Source organism: Podarcis liolepis (assembly GCF_965112155.1).
Source record: "Podarcis liolepis genome assembly, chromosome: 5".
In the NCBI taxonomy this organism is placed as follows: Eukaryota; Metazoa; Chordata; class Lepidosauria; order Squamata; family Lacertidae; genus Podarcis; species Podarcis liolepis.
In genome coordinates this window covers 96,830,771-96,856,916 of record NC_139556.1, presented here as the reverse complement: position 1 = coordinate 96,856,916, position 26,146 = coordinate 96,830,771, and the positions used below count along the sequence as shown (strand labels likewise).

Below are 26,146 nucleotides of genomic sequence, written 5' to 3'. Positions count from 1 at the left end.
TTGTTGTTGATTTTTGTACTGTTTTAAAATCTTTTATAATAAAGAATAATAATTTTTTATTTATATCCCACCCTTCCCAGTTCAGAAAACTGGGCTCAGGGCGGCTAACAACAAATTTAAAACACTTAATTGATGCAGCCAAAAACAGCATAAAATACAGTATAAAACGTGAATAACAATAAATTCAGAATTCAAAAATCAATTTAGGAGGGAAATCCAGCCAATAAACATTAGATTATCACCAGGGCTAGCTGGCTAAATTAGTCCTATTTGGGCCAGAGGGGAGACCAGGGGAGAATTAGCTGTGGGATCCCAGAGCGGGTAATCTTCATAAAAAGGGGAGGGGAGGGGAGTAAGGCAAATAAAAGATTAGACTAAGTTCAAATTGAAAGCCAGGCAGAATAGCTCTGTCTTACAGGCCCTGCGGAAGGAAGTTAAATCCTGCAGGGCCCTGGTCTCATGGGACAGATCATTCCACCAGGTCAGAGCCATCACTGAGAAGGCCCTGGCCCTGGTGGAGGATAATCTGACTTACTTAGGGCCCAGGATCTCTAAACTATGATTATTCATAGTTTAAACTGCTTTTATATCTCTGTAAGTTGCCTTGAGGCATACATGCAAAATGCAATGCATAATTTATAATGATGATAGTAACTATGTGATTGCAAAGTTCACATGTTATATTTACCACATGAGTCCATGCCCAAAACATGTTGGAAGAGCTTGTTGAGAGAAGCAGTGTATTGTGTTTCTTAGAGATGTCATAATCAATCAGATCTTCACACGTACTGAAGCCAGGTTTTCATGCACCCAAATGAATGTGTCATTTGATAGCATGAGGACTAGCCACTCTGAATGACCTCAGCCCCTAGGTCCTAGCTCCTAGGTAATGCATTTCCCGTTGTGTGAACCAGTAATAGAGAACCCTTGTTCTGTTTTTCTGGATAGCCCTTTAAAAGCTTCATCTTGGGAAAATACCACTAGAAATTCTTATTCTTCACTACTTACCCTTTCCTTTTATCAGAGTCCTAAGTAAAGGAGTCTCTGGTCGCTCGTCTAATTCTTCAGAGTGGTCAATGAGCGCTTCTATAACTGCTTGGAATCCAGACAGTACTACAATGGGTAGATGTCCAAACCATATGGTGTAAATATTTCCATGTTGCTTTCCCAGCTACCATTTGGTTCAAAAGAGAAGAGAGGAATGATGTGTTCAAAAAATGCAGTTGGATATTTCAACTTAATATGAGAACATCATCCTCCCTCACTTCTGCAGTTTCTCACTATGTGCAGTTCTCTTCCTATCATCTTTTCCCCTCCTCCTCCTCCCCTTCCTTCCTTCCTTCCTTCCTTCCTCCCTCCCTCCCTCTCTCCCTCCCTCCCCTAATTCCAACCCATTTGTTTTACTCCCTCCTAGCCATGTTGCCTCTGCCTAGGATCAGAGCAGCAGAGACACTTCATAGTAACCAGCCCTCCTGCGACAGACAAGAAGATGCACAAGTCATTGCCAGAAAATGATCTTGCCACAATCTTTGTGTGTGCAGGGATGTGGAACCTGTAGCCCACCAGATGCTTTTGAACTAGCACTCCCACCACCCCTGACTATTGGCCATGGTGGTTGGGGCAGATGGGCATTGTAGTCCAAAACATCTGGAGGGTACCAGGTTGGCATAGGCTGGGTTAGAGCCCTGGGTCAGGTTTCAGACACACGGTGGGTTACAGCAGAAGCATCACCACCATGCAAATCTATGGCAAGGAATTAAGATGATACATGTCTGGGCTAGAGAATATTACCAATTCCAATGTTTTAAAAGTTAATATGTTCATATCTGATGGCTGAGTAATTTTGTATTTTTTGAAGAGTTTTCGCTGAAAAAAGGCTCAAATTGTATTTAAGAAACAAACAAATAAAATAAATTATGGTCTGACAAAGAGTTAATGCTTGCGGAGGAGGCAATGGAAAGGTGCCTGTTCTGTTTGTCTCTTGTCTTCTCTAGTTACACGTGAGCTGCTGCTGAGAAAGGCTGATGTGCTCCTGCTTCATTGCCAATCGAACTTGTTGCCCTTCCGTCTGTTCGAAGGGGAGAAGTACACAGCATTCTAGGCCAGGGATGTCCAACAGGTAGATCGGGATCTACTAGAAGATCGTGGTGTGTCTGTGGTAGATCTAGGGGCCCCTCCGAACCCCCCTGAAAGCTCAACAACTTTGGCTCCCTAGAAAAGCTCAGCAAATTTAGTAGATCACCGCCAGTTTTTTTATAGTGGGAGTAGATCTCAGTCTCTTGAAAGTTGGACATACCTGCTCTAGGCCATTTTGCAACATGCAATAGAACAAAAGGAAGACAAGATCAAGAACATACTGTAATAAGCTGTTTTATTAATTCAGCTTCTTGTGTTACACAGTGTGTTTTGGAGATGAGTGCCCTTCAACCAGCAGCTATGAACGACACACATTAAAACTAGTATAAAGGGGCAAGATTCCGATTAATACTGAAAAGCACAAAACCATGCAAAGTAGGATAATGGCAGCATGGGTAGCTATGTGAAATCCAGGGGGGAAACACAAGGCAACATAAAATGTTGTTGTATTTTCTATGGGTCAACTTGTAAGTGGTAGCAAGACTTCATTTCCCAGTGACATTACTTTCACAGCTTTCTAAATGACTCTCTGAAGCTGATTTCACAGCAATGGCCTTGTATTATTGGTGGGAGTATTAACTGGAGATTAGCACTTACTGTAGGCTTGCCATACATCAGGAAAATTCCTGACATGTCCTGACAGGAATCGGCAAAATGTCAGGGAACACCCAGATGTACGGCAACCCAATGAAAAAAGCTCAACAATTTCCTAAAAAATGGCAACCCTAGTTTACCGCAGAGATCCTTTAAGAAGATTTTGGTATTTTAGTTTATAGTTTGTTTTTTATAAGTGCTTCTGGTTTGAGTGAAAAAGATTGAGTAGGGCATGGAGGTTAGTGCCTGTTGAGAGGCTGCTGTGAATGAATGCTGTGGTCTGTCTTTTTTCTGTAATAATATTTTATTCTTTTTTCATATAGAAAGTTACATTTCTTAACCTTGGTAACCTCAAGGTAAGATTACTTGCAATGTCTTATACATAGGGCTGCCTCTGAAGACAGTTTGGAAACTTCAGCTAGTGCAGAATTCAGCGGCCAGGTTGCTCACCGGAACAAGAGCAGATTACATCGCTCCTGGTCCGGTTGCACCAGCTACCAATTAGTTTCTCGACCCAATTCAAAGTGCTGGTTTTGACCTAGAAAGCCTTAAATGGCTTAGAACCACAATACCTCAAGGACCGCCTCTTTCGATATTATCTTACCCGGACCTGAAATCATCTTCTGAGGCTCTTCCTTGTGTTCCTCCTCCATAAGAGGTCCAGAGGGTGGCAACACAAGAATGGGCTGCTCTGCAGTGACTCCCCGTCTGTGGAATGCTCTCGCCAGGGAAGTTCACCTGGCAAAACCTTCCTTTTTAACTAGGCCTTTGGTTGATTTGATTGACATCCTATGCCCTTTTAAAATCTGATTTTTTTCTGTGGGGGCGTATTATTGGGTGGTTAATAATAATAATAATAATCCAATTAACAAAACAATTGGAATATAGAAATTTTCCATATAGAAAGTAACATTTGTTACTCAACAATTATACAGTGGTACTTCGGGTTACATACGCTTCAGGTTACAGACACTGCTAACCTAGAAATAGTACCTCGGGTTAAGAACTTTGCTTCAGGATTAGAACATAAATCGTGCTGTGGCGGCGCGGCAGCAGCAGGAGGCCCCATTAGCTAAAGTGGTGCTTCAGGTTAAGAACAGTTTCAGGGTAAGAACGCACAGGTTAAGAGGCTAATGATGGGAGTAAATTAGCCTCCCGAGTTTTCCCAGGGGATGGGAAAATGCTGCCTCATCCACTGTTGCCAATAAATCACCCCTGAGTTCGAAAGAAGGAGGGTGTGGGGGCACTGGACGGAAAGCCCTCAGGTGAGTTTTTGGATCTCCTGGACGCTACTTCTGATTGTGATCCTAGTTGCCTAGCTCAAGATAAATAATTGGAGAAGAGTAAATGCACATGTTTTGAGCGAAGGAAAGGGTGTACTGATTGCTAATTAAATCGACCACTGAGAAGCTGTGTGACGGGTTGGACTGAACAGAAGACTACATCAAAGAATCACAACTATGTCGGTATGTTGAAATGGATTGGAAAGGGGAGGGGAACCTTTCTCTTTTTCAATATGATTTATGTAACAACCCCTCCCCAAGAAGAACCGCCACATGATTGATAGCAAGTGAGATGGGGAAATAAACTGTGTGGAAATTATCAACTAAAGGCTCTGTTTTGCGGAAAATCTGGAAAGGAAACGAAAGGCTTTTGGATGACGAAGTTCTAATTGGGAACCGCCATTATGAGACTGACTTTGTTGCAAGATTTACAGTCAAAGGGGGAGGGAGCCACTGTTCTGTTATCATATCTGAATTCTACGTTTGATTTGGCAAGAACTCCCCTGGAAAGGCTGATTTATGGAGCAATTGGTCTGGGAAGGTTAATGAGCAGATGCTTAGACTGTATTTTATGGGAACTGCTGAAATGGTGCATGCCGTTTGAATAGGACTTTAGGATCAGCATGAAAATCCACACAGGACTATAATAATGTTTGCTTCAACTCGCTTGTGGAGATAACTCAGAGGTTATTAAGAAAAAAAAATGTTAGCAGCAAGAAGATTGGAAGACGCGATTTGTAAAGGATAACAACAAAGAGATGGAAAGATGGGACTTCTGAACATGAAAGCAGCAGAAATATGAGATGATTGGACCCTTTCTGAACTCAAAGCATGGGTACCCCTAACAAAAATTTAAAATTCAGCTAAATATTTGAGTATATTATGTATTGGTATAATGTGGAATTAATGTGATATGATTGGTTTGTTAACTGGAAATTTAATAAAAATTCTTTTAAAAAAAAGAACCTCCGCAACAAATTAAGTACTTAACCCGAGGTACCACTATATTCCAATTCAACAAAACAAGTGATTTCCCACTCACCCAAAATCAATGTTTATAACTCGAATTACATACTATTGCATTTTAAAGTTCCATCTTATCTAATTTCATCCTCTCTAACATGTTTCGTAATATATTCTGCTGTTTTGTTACACTTCAAACCCCGCTGTGGTCTTTGCATATGGGAAATAACTTTCTATATAGACCGGAAAGGTTTTCCAATCTTCTTTAAAAGATTATAAATTTGTATCTTTTATCGATTTTTGCCATCTCTGCATATTCCAAGATATTCATAAAGCATTCTCCCTTTGAGGGTGTTCTCTCCTCCTTCCTCAGTTTAACAGCATACAATAAATATTTTTGATCTGTAGTTTTTAATGCATATTTTCAACTTTTATATGGTTTTGTGCTTTTCAATATTAATAATAATACTATTTACATTATCACTATTTTTTCTATTGTTTACAGCTTCTGACAATGGAGGCTTATGGCATTTACCATTTTAACCCATTCTATCGTTGAAGCTGAAATATCACAATTGTTGGGGGAAATAGATAATAGAATTGCTGGCATCAGACTGAGTTATTACTAAGCAATAAGTACCTGAATGAGAGTATTTTCATCAATCTTGAATCCAAATCTCCATATGGCTCCAATGAGAGGAAGCTGGAGAGGACCTGGAGGATAATGCCTGCGTGACCAGAGCTCTTTCAGGTAGTGCAGAATCAGAAGAGCCACCAGCAGAGCAATCAGAAGTGCCCGTATCTCCATCCTTCTCTTGCTGTCTCTTTCTCCTTAATTCTTTCTAGGTTGCCTGGTCAGGTTCAACTCTCTTTCTCTAAGGAGTTTTTGCTTTCTTCAAAGACATCAGCAGTATTGTCTGTTTTTATATGCTCAGTTATTGAAAACAAATAAGCAACAAGGGGTGCGACACCATTTGTAAGTAGCCTTGGAATGTGAAACAATCAGACACTAATAAAATCAAATGCTATAATCATTTTGATATGTGTCACGCAGATGTGACGAAGTGTGCTTTATATCAGGCACATTGAACTCCCAAGAGACTGTGATCTACTTCCAGTACCCTGAGAGTCATCTGATATTTAATATGGGTATCTTTCCTCTTATAGAATTGCTACTCCTCGTAACCTGTGCCTTGGGAAGGTACCAATCTGATGTAGGCGTCAAAGCCTTCAGAAAGAACTCTGAGTTCAAGCTCTTATTAATCCAGCAATGAAGGCCAGGATAGTAAATGCCTTTCAATTGCAAAAGCCAACAAACTTCTACCTGCAGCTGAATCGAACCACAGTGCAGTACAATTGCTACTTCCACAGAGCACTTGCTAGTTGCAATTCATCAGGGGTGCCAACTTGAATAAAATATGAGGAAGGGGGCAAGTGAGCCCCACCTCGCATAATCAATCACATAATGTGGCTCACGTCCACCATTAGAATGGCAATTGCCATGAACTTTGGCGGAGCCAGGCCCCTTCACATATTTTAGAGGGGCACTGAAGGGACCTCAGCCCCTAGTTCTTCGCTCCTAGGTAACCCATTTCCTGTTGAGTGCAACAATAATAGAGAACCTTTGTTCTGGACAGCCCTTTAAATGTTTTCTCATAGTCATGAGGAAAGGAGTCTGTGGTCGCTCGTCTAATTCTTCAGATGGCAAGGCAGCACACCCCCAGAGATGCCTCCTGTTGGCATTCCACTGCCCAAGGCAGCTGTCACAGCCTGCCTTGTGGGTGGACCGGCCCTCTGCTTCATAGCTGGTTATGATGAGAAACCCACACACACTTTCCTGTATTTACAGCGGTAGCTGCTGGTGCTAGATTTCAGGATCTTTGGGTTGGCATAATAACACAATACTGGAATGAAGAGAGGGATCCAACGGAAACTCTGGCAGCAGATATTCAAAATGTGTCCTACATATTTCACTGCCTAATGGTCACCACCATATAATAGTTGAGCTCCTTTTTTCAAATCATTCCCAAAGCATTCACCACATAGTGGTCACAGGGCATTGTAAGCGTGCATGAGAATGCCTTGCCCCAATTCAGACTACCTATTATCCTTACAGTGATGATGGGAAGTTCTGCTTCTGCACACGAGTTTGGCAAACCGCTCAGAGCTGAAGCATTCCTTCCTCATCCACCCTAGAATGTTCAGTTCACATTGAGTTCATGAAACATCGTACCCTGACCTGTTCTTCATGCATGGTTGACCACATCTACGGAATGTGATTGTTATGCCCTTTTAAGTTTTGCAATATCAATCACTAGCACTAGTAGTAGTTTAATAAGGAGGTTTTCATACCTGTCCAACCATGTGTTCCCTTTCCCAACCTTTAATCTATTGATGATTAATGCCTATATTCAACCCTTGCATTGTATTTGTGTTAACCAATCAGCAACAAGCACATATGTGGCAATGCTATAATACTCAATAAAAGGGACCCCCCCAGACATGCTCGGAAGATGCCTCCCATATGACACTTGTCATTCATCTGTCGTTTATTTCAACCCAACAACTGTACCTGTTCACACATATTCTGTGCATCCTAATCACACCAAAAAGAGTTAGTAGTAAGTAATAAGCAATATAAACATAATTATGTTTCTTTATAAACTCTGTTTCCTCAATTAAGGGTCATGCTTTGGTTTTTCACCAATAATCGTCGCACCCCCTTTTTTTGAAAAGAATAATTAGCATAAAAATGTGACAATTATGCTGAAATATGGTACTTAACACTAAACATATTTAACCATTCATTTGTCATCATGATAAGCATTGTTCAAAGAGGGAAGGATGAAAATATATTTTGGCCTTTATAGTATGTGAAGATGGATGAGACGGGGATTTGAAGTCATGCTCTAGTTTAAGAGCATTTTGTTTAGGATTTTCTGTTTTCTCAGTCCACATTTGAATGTCAGATGAACATCAATCCAAAATAATTTATGTACAGAAGGAATGCTCCAAAGCAAGACCCCTTAACACACTTCAGTTTCCAGTCCTTTAAGCTCACATTTCCTAGCCATTTCTATAGATGCTTATGGATGGATGTCAACCCACTTTAGCAACTAAATTGACTATGAGAAATATTTGGGGGGAACTCAATGCCATTTTCAACTGAGATTCAGGAAAAAAAGATGCTGGTTTCCAGGCAAGAGATTAGTATTCACTTATAACAGGGAATGTAATGATTCCTTGGATGAGCAGTATTCAGCTTCAAAGCTGATACTTACTTTCTCCATCTGAAGCAGATAGAAATCAATGAGATCCTGTGGATCATGCAGAGACTGATTCTCCTTATGCTTCTCTTTTTTTAAAACAAGATATTTATTAAGATTTTCAAAATATTACAGAAGAAAAAAAGAAAAAAGAAAAATACAAAATAAAAATAGTTAAAAACAATTCAGTCTTTCAATCACTTATCTTTCATTTGCTTATTTCCCGGACCTCCTCACGCCTCCCTTTTCTGTATTCCAATTCAGTTTGTTAGTTCAGCAAATCTCTCCCCTCTTTGTTCATCCTAGTCTTCAATCTTAAAATATTGTAACATTAGATTTTTACCTATTAATAGTCCATTTTCTCATATTCCCTTATAACATTACAGCTAGAAATCACTTCGTTTCTATCCAACATCATTCTAACATTCATTAATTTTACAATATTTCTGTAAATAGTCTTTAAACTTTTTCCAATCTTCTTCCACCGACTCTTCTCCCTGGTCTCGGATTCTGCCAGTCATTTCTGCCAGTTCCATATAGTCCATCACCTTCATCTGCCATTCTTCCAAGGTGGGTAGATCTTGTGTCTTCCAATACTTTGTGATAAGTATTCTTGCTGCTGTTGTGGCATACATAAAGAAAGTTCTATCCTTCTTTGACACCAATTGGCTGACTATGCCCAACAGGAAGGCCTCTGGTTTCTTTAGAAAGGTATATTTAAATACCTTTTTCATTTCATTATAAATCATCTCCCAGAAAGCCTTAATCTTTGGGCACGTCCACCAAAGGTGAAAGAATGTATCTTCGTTTTCTTTACATTTCCAACATTTATTTTCGGGCAAATGATAGATTTTTGCAAGCTTGACTGGTGTCATGTACCACCTGTATATCATTTTTATAAATTTCACACCTGTGGTCCACAACTGTTCCCAGTCAGCAAACATAATGTTATGTCCAACATCTCGTGCCCATTTAATCATAGCAGATTTCACCGTTTCATCCTGAGTATTCCATTTCAACAGCAAGTTATACATCTTTGACCAAATCTTAGTTTTAGGTTCTATAATGGGTTGGAAGTTACTCGTGCGTAATCCTGCTCCGTTTGAGCATTAGATTGCCTGGTTAAACCCTCCGGACTGCACAGCCCATCTCAGCGTGGCTGCCCTTAGTCACTCGTAGAATCTGTCTGTGAGCGTTTCTTAAAGCGTTGCCAACATAAAAGTTGTTTGACGCCCAATCGTTTCCGCCTCTCACTGCGCAAGAGTCTCCTGCGCAGGGTGGGCGTGGGCAGCGGGGTGCTTGGGCTCTCCTCGCTAACTTCCAACGAAGAGTCCTGGAGCCCCTGCACCTCCCTGTCCCGTTGCTCTCCTGGATCCCTGGTGTTACACTCATTCTCTTCCCCTTCCTCCCGGCTGAGTCTCCCTCTAGCGCTTGGACCTTCCCCTGCAGAATCAGAGACCCTCTCCTTCTCCCGTGCCTCTGATGACAGTTCCCTGACATCCACCTCCCTCCCAGGGCCCCCTTCACTCCCCCTCCGACCCGGGGGCTCTATTGCAGCCTCTTCTCTGGTCGGCGAGCCAAGGAAACCCCGGAATGAGCTGTCCTCCTCATATGTGGGTGTGAACACCTCTTCCCACCTGCTAAGGTTCCCACCTAAGGAATGACTCTCCCAATCCGATTCTTCTTCGGATTCTGAAAACCCTTCGAAACTCTCTTCCTCCTCTGTGGTGCTGAACTGTTCCTCCCCGAATCGCTCTAAGGGCTTGGGTTTATCTGGGAACCGTCGGTGGAACACTTCCACCATATGCTCGTCGCCAACTGCCTCTGCTGGCACCCATGTGTTTTCTGACCAGGGCACTCCTTCCCACGCCACCAAGTACTGCACCTGCCGCCCTCGCCACCTTGAATCCATTATCTCTGCGGCCGAGCTCTGGTGTTCCCTCTCTTCTACCTGCGGTTGTGGCAAGACTTCTACCTCCCGCCCCTCGAATTCCCACCCGTCTCTGTGTGGTGAGAGCAAGGACCTGTGGAACACGGGATGTATTTTCATGTTGTTGGGCAACCTGAGCTTGAACGCCACGGGGTTTATCTGTTGTATAACTTCAAACGGCCCCAGTCTTCTGGGCTGCAACTTGTTGCACCCTCCCTTAAAGGGTAACCCTTGAGTGGACAACCACACGCGATCCCCCACCCTTATGGTTTCCCCTTCCCTTCGGTGTTTATCTGCTTGCTTCTTGTAATTGGCCTTGGCCCTTTCTAGGTTCATCTTGAGCTGTTGATGTAACACTTCCATTTCTTCCACAAACTGTTCAGCTGCAGGCACACTCCAGCTCTGTTCCTCATTACCCGGGAATGCCCTGGGATGACACCCATAATTGGCTAAGAAGGGGCTCATACCAGTGGACACATGTTCAGCATTATTGTATGCAAATTCTGCTAGTGCTAGTTTCTCTACCCAATCATTCTGCCTCTTGCTAACGTAGCAGCTTAAGTATTGCTGGAGTACACTGTTTGCCCTTTCTGCCTGCCCATTAGTTTCTGGGTGTCTCGCTGTCGAGAAGCTGACCTCGACTTGCAGTAGGCTCATGAGCTTCCTCCAGAACCGGGAAGTAAATTGTTTTCCGCGGTCAGATAAAACACTCAAGGGGATGCCATGCAGCCTGAAAATGTGTTCTACAAACAACCGTGCCGTTTCTTTCGCCGTCACCGCATGTGAGCAGGCGATAAAATGGCACATTTTGGTTAGCAAGTCGACTACTACCATAACTGCTGTTTCTCCCCTCTATTTTTGCAAATCTGTCATGAAATCAATTGACACCACCTCCCAGGGTTTGTTTGGCATGGGTAAGGGTTCCAGCAAACCTGCTGGCATCGTGTGTTCCCCTTTGGCCCTCTGGCAGCGGTCACACCCTCTTACATATTCGCGTACATCTTCCCTCACCCGTGGCCACCAAAATTGTCAGGTCACCAGCATCATGGTTTTGTGTTGCCCAAAGTGCCCCGCTGTGGGGGTGTCATGTAGTTGTTTGAGTACCCTTCTTCTTAAAGCCTCCCCCGGTACGTACATCGCCCCCCTGTAGTACAACAACCCTTCCTTCTCCTCAAACCCCTCTGGTTCTCCCCGCCCATCTTGGAGTTCCCTGATTTTTGTTCGTGCGAATTCATCGTCCCTAGTGAGTCCTGCCAGTTCTCTTGTGCCCACTAGAGTTCCCACACACACCCATCGGTCCTCAGGTATGACGTGGCGGGTCTCCGGCGGCCCCTCTCCTTCGAAGTACTCCGGTTTACGCGAGAGAGCGTCTGCTCTCACGTTTAGCTCACCGGGCACATACTGGATTTCGAAGGAAAACTTGGAAAACTCCTGCGCCCAGCGAATCTGTCTCTGGTTGAGCACCCGTGCTGTTCGCCAGTATTCCAAGTTCTTATGATCTGTACAGACCTGGATCTTGCGCTGGGCCCCTATCAAAAAATGGCACCACCGACGAAAGGCGGCGTAAATCGCTAGCAGCTCTCGGTCGTACACAGTGTAGTTTTGTTCCGACTTGCTCAGCTTCCTCGAGAAAAAGGCACACGGTTTCCATTCTTGCTTGCTCAGTCCTGGCTGCAACAGAACCGCCCCAATAGCTCTGTCTGACGCGTCCGTCTCCAACCGCAGTGGTTTCTCCAAATCCACATGTAGTAATTGTTCTTCCGACGCGAATGCCTTCTTCAAGCTTTCAAAGGATCGCTGGGCTTCCTCTGTCCACACAAACCTTTTTACTACTGAGACAGTCCGTGATTGGGGCTGTCAAGTGTGCAAATTTCTTGATGAACTTCCTGTAGAAATTGCCAAAACCTAGGAATCTCTGCACATCCTTTCGTGTCTTAGGGGTTTTCCACTCCAATACGGCTTGCACCTTGCTTGGGTCCATGGCTAAGCCTTTGTCAGATAACTTGTACCCCAGGAACTCCACCTCTCGGGCATGAAACTGACATTTCTCTAGCTTGACCCACAACTGGTGTTTCTGCAATCGTTGTAGCACTTGCCTGACATCTCTCACATGTTGCTCCTCATTTTCTGAATATATTAAGACGTCGTCCAGGAATGCTACACAATTCTTGTAAAGCAGAGACCCCAACACGTGGTGCATGAACGCTTGAAAACAGGCGGAGCCTGACTGTAATCCGAAAGGCATAACGAGATATTCAAAGGCCCCCAGGGGTGTGAACATGGTGGTCTTCCATTCATCTCCCTCTCTCATTCGTATTAAGTTGTAAGCCCCCCTCAGGTCCAGCTTGGTGAAAATCTTTCCCTTCCTCACTCTCGTCAGAATGTCGTCGATTCTGGGCATAGGGAAAGTCACAGGTTCTGACACCAAATTTACCCTTCTGAAGTCAACTACAAGTCTCGGTTTATCAGTGCCCTTTTTGTCCACAAAAAATACTGGACTACCCCCCACTGCCTTTGACTCTCTTATGAACCCTCTCTTTAGGTTCTTGTCGATAAAGTCCCGTAACTCCTTCATCTCCCTGTCTGACATGGCATACAGCTTACCCACCGGCAGCTGCGCCCCAGGGAGCAAATTGATCTGGCAATCAAACGGCCTGTGGGGTGGCAGTTTATCTGCCTCCTTCTCACTGAACACCTCCTTCAGATCAGCATATTGTGATGGCACCTCCCCTTTACCCTCCACTGCAGTGCTAGCCACTCTGGCTACGCTCATCCTTGGCGTTTCCCCTCCGAAGCAGTGCTGCAGGCAGTAGTCAGACCCAAAGCTGACGGTCCTCTGATGCCACGCCACCACCGGATCATGTTGCGCTAGCCAGCTCATCCCTAATATTATTGGGGGACCCGCTAATGAGGCAACGTGGAAGGCAATTGGCTCTGAGTGCCTAGACACTCTCATTTTCATAGGTGGGGTCTGGTGTGTAACTTCCCCCCCAATCAGTTCCCTCCCATCAATGGTGGTGACTTGCAGAGGTACATCCAAAGGTAGCAGGTGAAGCTGATGCTCTAAGGCAAAGTCCCTGCTAAAAAAATTGCATGAGCTTCCTGAGTCCAGCATACCCTGAACCTTCACTGGGAGCCCATTAGGGAGTTCTAGTACCACCTCAATGGCAATTGCGACACTTGGAGAATCTGGTTTGGGCACATTCATTGGTTGTTGGCTCGGCTGCTGTGCCCGCTGATCGGCAGCCAAGCGTTTCCGTTTCCCTGCTCCGGAGTCTGGGGTTCCCCCTCCTCGCCTCCCACGGCCCCCACCATTCCTTGCCAGGCCTTTCTTTGTGGGCAGACTCTGGCAAAATGTCCTGGCCGTTGGCAAAGGAAACATTTCTTGGTCGTTTTTACATCCTTTCCCTCCTTTCTGTGACTCTCGCTGGAGTTTGAAACTTCCTGGGCGCGCGCACCGCCTATTTCCATTGGCTCCGCCGGCGGGGAAGGCTGCCTAGGTATTCTAGGAATGCGGTAGTCATGACAATGCTGCTCTCTCCCTTCCCGCCTCTCTTGAGCCCGCGCTTCCTGTCTTACGCCAATCGCAAGGGCTGCCTTGGTCAGCTGATCCTTAGACTCTGGGCGGGGTGCCCGCGAAAGCTCATCTTTGACCGTTGGTGACAACCCCTCCTCAAATAGCATTTGTATGGGCTCCGAGTCCAGCTGCCACCCCAGGCGATGAACTATCATGGCAAAACGTGACCAATAGTCTCTAACTGACCCTTCTCCCTGCTTACAGTTCAGCAGTTCCCGTTTGGTCACACTCTGTTGCAAATCGCAACTGAACATCGCGTCCATCGCCTGAAGGAATTTCGGTAGATCCTCCATGGCGTCATTCTGCGTCGCCATAAGCGGTCGAATCCACTCCCTCGCCCCGTCCTGCAAGTGCCCCACAATATAAGCAACCTTGCCTGCATCATTTTCAAAATCGTTTTGCTGCAGCTTCAGGGCATATTCTATTTCTGTTCTAAACGCCCCATACTCTTGAGGCTTTCCCCCAAACTTGTGCACCAGTCCCGGTACCTTCCTTGCTATGGGGGTGGGTTTCCCCTGAGCATCCTGAGACCGTCGTTCGTCCAGCCTCGCCGTCAGGATGGCTATGTGCTCTTCCAGATCGCGGTTTCTCTCCTCCAGCGATTGGCCGCCAGCCGCCCCTCTCGTGGCTCCGACTTCTCCGGTCTTACTCATGATGCCCCCCTTCTGCTTGTTGCGCACGAGCAACTTTCAGAGACAGACAGATTGCTATAATGGGTTGGGAGTTACTCGTGCGTAATCCTGCTCCATTTGAGCATTAGATTGCCTGGTTAAACCCTCCGGACTGCACAGCCCATCTCAGCGTGGCTGCCCTTAGTCACTCGTAGAATCTGTCTGTGGGCGTTTCTTAAAGCGTTGCCAACATAAGAGTTGTTTGATGCCCAATCGTTTCCGCCTCTCACTGCGCGAGAGTCTCCTGCGCAGGGTGGGCGTGGGCAGTGGGGTGCTTGGGCTCTCCTCGCTAACTTCCAACGAAGAGTCCTGGAGCCCCTGCACCTCCCTGTCCCGTTGCTCTCCTGGATCCCTGGTGTTACACTCATTCTCTTCCCCTCCTTCCCGGCTGAGTCTCCCTCTAGCGCTTGGACCTTCCCCTGCAGAATCAGAGACCCTCTCCTTCTCCCGTGCCTCTGATGGCAGTTCCCTGACAGGTTCTAACAGTTCTGTTTCCAATTTTGATTTTTCCACCTGGAAGCCAATTTTCTTGTCCAAATTGTATGCCTCCATTATCTGATAGTAATGAAGCCAGTCTCACACTTTATCTTTTAATTTCTCAAAACTCTGCAGTTTCAATTTGTCTCCTTCTTGTTCCAAAATTTCCCAATATTTCGGCCATTTGGCCTCCATATTGAGCTTTTTCTGAGCCTTTGCTTCCATCGGTGACAACCACCTTGGGGTTTTATTTTCAAGTAAGTCCTTGTATCTTATCCAAACATTTTACAATGCTTTCCTAACAATATGGTTTTTAAATGCTTTATGTGCTTTAACCTTGTCATACCACAAATATGCATGCCACCCAAAACCATTATTGAAACCTTCTAAATCCAAAATGTCTGTGTTTTCAAGAAGCAGCCATTCTTTCAGCCAGCAGAATGCTGTTGATTCATAATAAAGTTTAAGGTCTGGCAGGGCAAATCCACCACTGTCCTTTGCATCAGTTAATATTTTAAATTTTATTCTGGGCTTCTTGCCCTGCCAGACAAATCTAGAAATGTCTCTCTGCCACTTCTTGAAACAGTCCATTTTGTCCAAGATTTGCAATGATTGAAACAAAAATATCATTCTTGGCAATACATTCATCTTTATAACAGCAATTCGACCTAACAAGGAAAGTTTCAAGTTTGACCATATCTCTAAGTCCTTTTTCACTTCTGACCAACATTTCTCATAATTGTCTTTAAATAGGTTTAAGTTCTTAGCGGTCATATTAACCCCCAGGTATTTTACTTTCTTAACCAGTGTTAAACCTGTCTCCTTCTGAAACCTCTCTTTCTCAATTGGTGTTAAATTTTTTCTCAAGCACCTTAGTTTTTAACTTGTTCAACTTAAATCCTGCCACATGACCAAATTCCTGAATCAATTCTAATACTCTTTTAGTACTAGATTCTGGCTCCTGTAACGTCAATACTAAATCATCTGCAAAAGCTTTCAATTTGTACTGTTTGGCTCCGACCTGTATACCTTTGATCAAACCGTCCCTTCTGATCATGTTTAGCAGAACCTCCAGGACCGAAATAAAGAGCAATGGGGAAATTGGGCAGCCTTGTCATGTCCCTTTCTCTATCTTAAATTCCTCTGTCACCACATTGTTAACTATTAGTTTATCTTGGGAAATTAATCCTGCCGTCCAGTCAGCGCTTCCCCTGTGCAGCTCTGTTTGGAAGCTTGAAGCTGACCCGGGCAGGGCGCAGAGTCGCAGCGGTTCTGCTTCCGTGTGAGATGAGGGATAAATCAAGTCCAAAGGCAGATCGGTGCTTATCTCTTAGAAGCGTTTATTTACAAAGCAATAAATCCATCAGAACATTCAGCCATTTCCCTGTGCTTTCCAAAAGCACTCTCGCAGCTTCTGTGCCAAGCTGCTTCTCTCAGTCTCCTCAGTCAGAAGTGAAAGCAAGTCTCAAAGCAGACACACACTGTGACGCACTTCCCTGCATCAAGCTCCTCCCAGATACAGGACACCACGGAGTTTTAACCCTGTCAGTTCCAAACTCCACAGTTTAGCCTTTTGTTCTGAATAAATTGCACTTATACCATTTTCAAACCCTTGACCAACCCCCATCCCCTGAAGATTTTTCTTCATGAAACTCTAAGAAATATTGTCAAAGGCTTTCTCCGCATCTACAAAAATTAAAACAGCTTTAGTATTAATATTCACTTGCAGCTTCTCTAAAATGTTAATTATATTTCTCGTGTTGTCAGACAAGTGTCTGCCCGGGAGAAAGCCAGCTTGGTCTTTATGTATCTCCTCAACTAAAACTTTTTTCAATCTTTTAGCCAATATATCTGCAAAAATTTTGTAATCCACATTAAGCAGGGATATGGGGCGGTAATTCTTAAGTTGTGTCTTTTCAGACTCATTTTTCGGTATTAGTGTAATATAAGCTTCCTTCCACGGCTCTGGCACTTTTCCCCCCTCAAAAATTTCATTACAAACCTCCTTTAGTGGTTGAATTATCCAATCCTTCAAATGTCTATAATATTTTGAGGTTAAGCCATCTGGCCTGGAGATTTGCCCAACTGCATGTTCTGAATGGCACCTTCCACCTCCTGTTCTGTTATTTTGTAGTTCAACATTAACTTATTTTCTTGAGAGATTTGTTTTTAAGAATTGGTCTAAATCAAACTCTTTCTGTGGCCCTTGTGTATATAACTGTTTAAAGTACCTCTGGAAGCATTTTCTAATTTCCACTGGATTCTGGATGTTCTTTCCTTCCACTTCCAAGTTGGTAATGGTGTTAAGTTTTTGTCTTTTTTTCATTTGCCAAGCTAACAGTTTTCCACATTTATTAGCCGATTCAAATGTCCTTTGTCTCATCTGTTTAATTTTCCATTCTATTTCCTGATTCATCATCTTCATATATGGAACTTGGTATAACTTTATTTCTCTCAGAATCTCTTGTGACTTTGGTTCCGCTCTCAGTTTCTTCTCACCCTCTTTTATTTTTTCCAAAATTTTATCTTTTTTCTCATTTTGAGTTCTCTTCTTTATTACATTCTGTTGAATTAGAAACCCCCTCATAACTGCTTTACTTGCGTCCCAGATTACTCTTTTTTCAATGGTAGTGTTCATATTTATCTCAAAATAGTCTCTCAAGGTTTTTGGGGCCTTCTTGGTAACTTCTTGATCTCTAAACAAGGTGTCATTCATCCTCCATCTGAAGGAACCGGTAGGTGTTAATTTCATCTCCATTTTCACAGCATTATGGTCGGAGCAAGTTTTAGGGCAAATTTCCACTTTTCGAGTCTTAGTTATCCAGATTTGGTCAATTCTTGTCCATGTCATTTTGGCTTCAGATAAGAAGGTTCCCTCTCTGCCCAAGGGATTCTTTATTCTCCAAATGTCAATCAAGCCCATATTGTCAGTCATCTCAAAAAAGGTTTTTGGTAGTCTGCCATCTTTAGTAACTACCTGTCTCTGCGACTTATCCATGTTTGTAGATACCACTCCATTCATATCTCCCATCATGATAATGTTGTAATCCATATAGTCTAACAATGTCTCATGCAGCTTCTTAAAAAATTCAGATTTCCCCTCATTTGGTGCATATACTCCTACTATCAAAAATTTTTCTCCTTGTGTTTGGATTTCAATTGCCACATATCTTCCTTGGTCATCTTTAAAAATAAATTTCGGTGATAGGCTCTCTTTTGCATAAATACTACTCCTCTCTTTTTAACCTTGTCCGATGAAATAAACTCTTGACCCAATCTTTTATTAATCAATACTTTCCTATGAAGCCTTATCACATATATTTCCTGTAAGCAAATCAAGTCCAATTGTTCCTTTTTCAATAGATGAAAGACTTTTTTTCCTTTTCTCTGGGGAGTTAAATCCATGAATATTCCAACTTAATAGTTGCAGGGACATGGTGTATTTATTTTGCTTTTCCTCCAACTGCACCAAGTAATTGTTCTTGTTCTGTTGGTAGTATCACCTTCTCTAACTTGTCCAATGCCAAAGGTAGTGGTACTATGTCTTGTATTCCTGGTTTTAAGGCTCTTGGCTCTTCTTCAGCTTCTTTTTGCAGGTCTTCTCCGTATTCTTTCAGAAATTTTTCTTTATCTTCCACTGATCTTATTTTAAACTTTTTCCCTTTAAAGGTAAAAGATAGGCCTTGGGGGAATTCCCACCTAAAAATGGTTCTGTTTCCTCTTAACAGGGCCACTAGATCTCCGTAGTTGGACCTGAGATCCAAAAGATGTTTAGGGATGTCCTTAAATATCTCCACTCTTGATTCACTTATTTCCAAGGTCTTCTGGAAGTGCAGACTTAATATTCTGTCTCTCTCCTCTCTTGATCGGAGGGTAATCAAACAGTCTCTCACCCTGTTCTTTCTCCCCCCCCTCTTCGAAGTCTAAAAGCACTTACTATCTTAAAATCTAACTTGTTCCAAAAGTCTGCAAAAGTCTGCAAATTCCTGCGTAAGAAAGTCAATCAGACTATCTTTCTCAAGTTCAGGCACAGCCCTGATCCTTAGATTTGTCTGTTTTTCTTTTAATTCAATCATAGACAGCAATGACTTGTGGTCCTCCAGCTGTCTACATATCGGTGGTATCTTTTCCTCTATAGCCAATGCTTTTTCCTTGGCTTCTTCAGCTGTTTTTCGGTTCAAAGTAGATTCCTGCAGCAGTTTCTCAATAGATTCTGTATTTGAGTTCACCTTCTGCCCTAAGTTATTGATGCTTGACGTGTTTTGATCAATTTTAGTTGTCGCTTCAGCAACTTGTTTGCTTAATTTTTCCAAAGATTCAAAAATTTTATCTAGTGCTGAAGCTAAACCCCCTTCAGATGCCATTCCTTTAGGCGCCACCTGAGCTGGATCTTCCCCTGGTGGGGCAGGGAGGCCGGATGCTGATGGTCTACACTGCTGCAGTCTAATTTTACCCGATCTTGTTGTTTTTTCCTGAGTCAAGTCTGCCATAACACTTTATCTAAGGATCAAGGTCAATCCCACGTTTTTATAGTGGAAAATTCCCCTTGGCCAATTTGGAGTGGAAAATTCCCTGGCCAATTGTAGCAATTTCAAAGTTCCTCTAGGGGGACACAGTAGCAGTCCAGACTTGTAACAATAAAGCAACTTTTCCAACTTTCAGAAATCCCCCCTTTAACCAAGAAAGGCAACAATTTCAAGTCCGGAGAGACCCTTCGGAGTCAAAGTATCTCTCTTACATAGTTAGCGGTCAAAAAGTTGCATTATCCTTTAACAGCGCAATTCACAATACGGCAGTTCCATTGTCCCTTGACAGTCCGTTCCCAGGCATTAAGTGATGGTCTTTGTTCCCTTTCTCTCTTCTTTTTTTGCAGGCAAAAAATACTTCCCCTTCTCCCTCCCCTCTCCCGCACCTCAGGGAGGGAGTTCTCTTTTAATTGATGTTAAGATTTAAGTCTTTTTCAACACGATTTTCAGGGTCTTAGCTTAGACAGTCTTCGCTTTGATCTATTTACAGAAAAACGGAAGGCGGACTTCCTGTTTACGCCTTCCCACTTCAGTGCCAAATTAGTCCTTTTTTCCTTAAATTCCCCAATCTTCAAACTTAACCTACTCACAGGTAGTTGTTTGTTAGCCGAATTGTCACAGGAAAAAGGTCAGCACTCTCCAACAACAGCTGCGCGGCTTCACTCCACGGAAGAAGCAGTTGACTCTCAGCACCTCGCCAGACTCCCCGTTTCACTCCAGAACTCTTTACAGGGTTCCCTCACAGATTGGGGGGGGCGCTAAGGGTGCCCGCCGAGTCCCACGGTCACAGGCTTCACCCGCTCCTTATGCTTCTCTATCTCCTCCTTTGCAAATGAAAGCACCATCTCCATGCAGGACAAGGCCTTCTTGTGGGGCCCTGGGAGATGTTTCATGACCAATGAGAGAATTTCACAGAGCTAAAGGAAAGATAGCAGAAATGCTGCCATTACCATGAGGAAGCTTGGTCACACCGTTTGTGCTTTGGATTAGCACTTTAAAAACATGATCTGCATTCTTCTTCAGGGCTAGCATATTAGTTTCTCACTAAGAAGAAGGAAGGTGTCTCTCGGTTTTCTGGAATCTCACAATGATTGGGTTCTATGAATTATCCGTAGCTGAAAATGTGAAAGAAAACTATGGCTCAAAATATTTTCCCAGCTCCCAGGCATCATTCCAAAACTGGGCACAATCAGAGGACCCCTCCTGGAACAATTTAGTGGCCTTTTATGTTAGGTGGGGGGGTGGAGAATAGGATGTGGGGGGAATTCAAGTAAGTTCACATTTAAAAGCAAATTTGCCTAATACACAAATGGAAAGACAGCCATCATTCAAAATGTACACTTCTCCATTTTTTAAAAATTTTTAATTGTATTTATTAAATCTTCCAGTTTGCCAGTCAAGTAATTCTGATCTTTCATCACAAAAAACTAAACCTTGAAGAAGGATGATTTTTCTCCTTCCTTGTTTTCTCATTAAAGATTTTCTGAATACATAAGGAGCTAGAAAATTAAAGTTGGACTGATATAAAGCAGTGTTAGAAACTGAGATATGAAAGCTCTGAGCTAAATGGCACCTTAAACCTAGATTATGGGTGGAGCAACGGAATGTTTAGGTGTGCCTTTTTAATAAGAAGAATACAAAGCTGAAAATGAATGAACTGCAGCTAAAATCTTACATTCATTTTTCACATGGCCTAGTCCTCATCTGAATACCGTAAAAAACAAAGCCATGCTTGCCCTACCTGACCCCCAATATTCTTAAGTCTCTTCTCCAGTCTTCAAAGAGTGGCTGGAAGTGAGGAGGCAGAAAAAGGTCCTCCTTTCCTTCCACTCTGCAGTTTTAATCGAAAGTTTTAGGCTTAGAACTGTGCCCAGAAGTCAGAAACTGCTCACACTAATGAAATTCCTTGTTTCAAATGTGCCTAGAACACTGATATAAAGTTGTCTGTAGTTTCCCAGTCAAGTGATGCGTACAAAAATGGAAATGCAAATGATATGGTCATGTGTGCCTAAAAATGCATACAATAGTGAAAATAACACACAGGCCTTGCTTCGGGCAAAATTGCACACAAGTGTGTGCATTAGGAGAAATTAGCACTAAAATGCTGATGAAGTTTCATTAGTACTTTTTTTAAAAAGATCCAGAAGGGATGAAGAAATGTGGAGAACTGAACTTAAGTTTGGAAAAAGAGTTTAGTTGGGTCATACAGGAGGGAGCTGCTTTCCTTAGCAGTAGGGACAGTGCTTAAGTTACAAGTCTCTCTTTCATTAAAAAAAATCCAGCCAAGGTTTTGGCTGCAGGGGCCTCACTATAGGCACCATCATCATTGCCACTGCTAAGTCAGTAGAGAGTAGACACATTTAGTTTTCCATGATGGCAACAAAAGTATGTAATTCCCTTAGTGAAAAGATTATTTTGCTCACCTCTGTCTCCTTTGGTGGGCTCTAGATGACCTGTTCTGAAGGTCATTGTTCCATTTTTATCCCATTGTTCCTCCAAAGAGTCTTCTGTGGTGGACAAAGTCTTCTTACTCATGCTTTTTATTTTATCTCAATGATAATCATAAGAAATTGAGCAGGTGGAGAGATAGTAAGTGGCCCTTATCTCAAGTCAATTTAAACCTGATGTCACTTCTTCAACCCTCTATCCTCTATCATAATGGATTCCAAAATATTGATTTGTGGTATTAAGGCCCTGATTTGTGGTATTCAGGGGGACCTGTTTGGCTTAGGAGAAATGAAAATAACTGCTCATGATATGCCAAAAGCTACTTAACATTTTTATAACAAAATCCATGGCTTCCATCAGCTTCTGGAACCGTTCATCTTCAAGAGCAAACCAGTGCCCAAAAGCCACAGGACATATCACGTTGGAGACTGAATTAGCGATGGGCATGGAGGGGTCAAGTGGTTGTCCTGCAAAATAAAGTTATACTAATGTTAGCTCAGCTGCTCCTGTTCACACTGAGAGTGGGAGTTCATGGTGGTCAAGAGAAATTGCTGGGATCTCCATTAGGAACCAAGAAAAACATATCACATTCCTTTCTAAAATGGACAGAGGTAGTAGACAAATATATCTTCATACGCCAGTTCAGCACCATCACGCCTCATCACATACCCTTTGAACATGCAAACATTCCACAAGCTGATGGGCGTCCTCTGCTATTTGGTGCTCCATGCCTTTCTTCCCCAGCCCCAGCTTCCGCATAGTAACTACACCAAACTGTCTTTGTTGCCTCCAGGTGTGACCATTTGAAAATAAAATACCTACGAAAAATCAGTGAGAAATAATGACTTACAGAAATCAATGTGAAAAGTTGCCATCTCAGAACAAACCATGTTTACTGAAGTTCATGCCTTTGCATGTAAGAGCTGCTTAGTCTCTCTAAAGCAGAGAATTACAAGATAATGCAGAAAGGATTCTGGGTATAATTTGGAGGGAATTTAGAGGAAAAACCTATCAAGCTTCTGGTGACCCTATTGGGAATGAATGGAAGTGGTAGAAATGGAAGTTCTTTTCTTTTTCTCTTGATAAATTTCCCTACAGGAAATGGAATTGCAAGATATAAACACGGGTGTAAAATAATGAATATACAACAAGTAAATAACTATGGATTTTTTTAAATAAATGACTACATTGGAGAGTTTCCTGTTTAAATAAAAATGAAGGATTTATTGTTTTCAAACATGGAGGAAAGGTTGGAATTTTTGGGGGGGGGGGCGGGGAGAGATAAAGTAATTATCCTGGATTGGAAGAGGACTATTCTTGACTCATAGCAATGTCTGGGGCTGAAGATGGGGGGAAATATCACCTAGCAGAACAAGGAACAGCTGGATATTATCCTGGAATACAATTGGATATCATACTGGAATGAGCATTTAGTTTCAGCAAACTAACCCAATTCAGCCAATTTTCCCCACACCGTTTTTAAGGATAGAATGTGTAATGTCAACCAGTTACTAGTTCTACTGGTTCCACCAGGCGGGATTTTTATTGAGGGTGAATTCTGTGCCATATTCTTGAGAAGAATATTCCACTTTGTTAGTTCTTCTGTAATGTTTCCTGAACACTCCCACATTATTGCTGTCTGGGGAAACTATATCTATTGCAAAAGTGTGACAAAAATAAGTCTGTGCATATGTAGTTTTCAGTAGAAAGTTAAAGGATGTGATAGAATGGAAATGAAAGTGTATGGGTACCTCAAAAATCTATGCAGGCATAAATATTATTGAAAATGGAGTTGGATGTAACCACCTTGAAATTATTATGAGCAGAAATTATGATGAATGTGTAATCAAAAAGTTTTCTGGAGGAGCCTTTGCTACATGAGTCTGTGCCCAAAAGATGTTGGAAGAGCTTGCTGAGAGAAGCAGTCTTTCGTGCTTCTTAGAGATGTCATAATCAACCAAATCTCCACATGTGCTGAAGCCAGGTTTTCATAAACCCCAACTAATGTATCATATGATGGCATGAGGACTAGCCACACTTAATTAAAAAAGATATCCAGCAGGAAAATCCAGCTGGGAAAGGAGCCAGTGCTTTATCTCTCATTAACATTCTGCACTTGCTCCTCAGGCTTCCTGCCATGCCTTCTTGCTCTTTGAAGTCACACAGAATGATTGGTGCTGATATTATTCTTTTAATTCCTGGCAATTGAGCTGTAACGTATGTCTATGATTAAATCATAATTTCAAAAAGGTTTCTACATGCTTCTGCTGATGAGGAATAGACATCCTGATCCACTTGGGGGATTCTGAACCTATTGTGATTCAATCACATGAGTGACAGAAGCAGCAAGTCCTGCAACAAAATTCGGGATCTTTGGGGCTTATTTATGTAAGATCATGCTCACAGTACACTCACTGGAATTAATGAAACTAAATTAGTCATGTCAGGCAATTTCATCATGTCTATTCTTAAGTGGGATTATGCTCTCTATAATCCTCCCACATGTACTTAAAGACTTGTACATGGTGCAATATTCGTTAGCTGTTAGTATGCTGTACACAAACACCTACGTGCCTCTTTTCTACTCCCCTTAGTTTCCCTGCTCTAGCCTCCCATTAGTTTACAAATTCTGCTCCCCTGTTGATTTCAAGCCAGTGAGAGTTACTCTTGAAACCCATCATCACAATAAATGTAATTACCAATTACCGTATATTGTCTCCCTGCTTATTTAACTTATATGCAGAATTCATCATGCGAAAGGCTGGGCTGTCTGAATCCCAAGCCGGAATTAAGATTGTCAGAAGAAATATCAACAACCTCAGATAGGCAGATGACACAACCTTGATGGCAGAAAGTGAGGAGGAATTAAAGAGATGAACATGAGTTTGACCAAACTGTGGGAGGCAATGGAAGACAGGAGTGCCTGTGTGATGGCCTGGGAATCCGATTCAGAGGCTGAACCGGAGGAATCCCAGCCTGCACAGGAGTCCACGTCTCCAGGGCCAGCTAAATTGGGGCAGGGCCTTGTATGCAACAACAGCAGCAAGGATACTCATCGCAAAATATTGGAAGACACAAGATTTACCCACCCGGGAAGAATGACAGATGAAGTTGATGGACTATATGGAACTGGCAGAAATGACTGGCAGAATCCAAGACCAGGGAGAAGAGTCGGTGGAAGAAGACTGGAGAAAATTTAAAGATTATTTACAGAAATACTGTAAAATTAATGAATGTTAGAAAAATGTTGGAATGAAGTTACATGGCTTTAGTAGAAACATTATAAGGAATTAAGTATAAATAGATTAATAGAGTATTAAAGGAAAAGATAAGGTTAGAATGAGTTAAGATAATTATAGGATAGAAAACAGAGGAATATGGAAAGGAATTGCTGAAATAATTAACAGAAGTGGAATACAAAAAAGGGAGGTGTGAGGAGGTCGTGGAAATAAGTGAATGAAAGATGGGATAATGAAATTGTTTGATTTATTTTATTGTTTTTGTTTTAATGTATTGTATTGTAATGTATTGTATTGTATTGTCTTTTTAGTGTTTAAATTTTTTGGAAAGTAATAAATATTACTTAAAAAAAAGAAAAAGAATTGGGGCAGGGCCTTGATTCTGAAGCGCCTGCACCTGTGCCGGATCCTCAGGAGCAGGCACCAGGTGAATCCACTCTGGCTCCAGAGGTGGCTGAGGACACAATGCCTACAGGTGCGCCTCTCCCAGCCCTGTCAGGGGGAAGGTGAGTCTCCCCCTGGGTCCAGTAACCCTCCAGCTTCTCCTGAGCTGCAAAGGCTCAGGGCAGAGAGGTGGAGCGAACTGGTTTCTCCCAGGAGGAGTGCTCACCTTAAGGCCAGGAGAGGCGGGTCTCCTGGGGGCCGGGGCCGCCCCTGGCCTCAGAGAAGATAAAGGCCAGTCAGTCCGGTCTCAGGTTGCGGGAGCAACGTCATTGAAGAGCTGTTTCGGCCAGCAACCAGTCCTGTTCCTCCAGAGTTCCTGTCCTTGCCCGGCTCCTCGCTTTGGACCCCACTTCGCCTGTGGAGGACTGTCTGCCGACCCTCAACTCAGCTGCTGGACCTCACCCCACGGTAACCTCCCACGGGGACCAGCACAGCCTGGCGTGCTCTGGTCCATGGGGTCATGAAGAGTTGGATACGACTAAACGACTAAACAACAACAACAAGAAGAAGATAACTCTTATTAGAATAATTAGAATATTAGAAGAAGCAAGGCCTGCTCACAGGTGCCAGGCCACAGCAACTCTTTTCAGTA

General features: G+C 42.9%; 1 protein-coding gene across 3 annotated transcripts in view; it reads right to left on the bottom strand.

Annotated features, from left to right (window-relative positions):
* Nucleotides 1-26,146, bottom strand: part of LOC310707292 (cytochrome P450 2J5-like) — an 85,443-nt gene that overhangs the window by 27,884 nt on the left and 31,413 nt on the right. Inside the window, exons 1-2 of one of the 3 annotated variants that reach the window (XM_083504308.1) lie at nucleotides 5,617-6,065; nucleotides 1,009-1,171 (exon numbers count right to left, since the gene is read on the bottom strand). The exons of the other annotated variants lie outside the window; for them this stretch is intronic. Of the exons in view, the coding sequence (XP_083360434.1) occupies nucleotides 1,009-1,171; nucleotides 5,617-5,784 (331 nt within the window). The 5' untranslated portion in view covers nucleotides 5,785-6,065. Of the gene's footprint in view, nucleotides 1-1,008; nucleotides 1,172-5,616; nucleotides 6,066-26,146 lie in introns of those variants that run through there. 3 annotated transcript variants of the gene reach the window in all.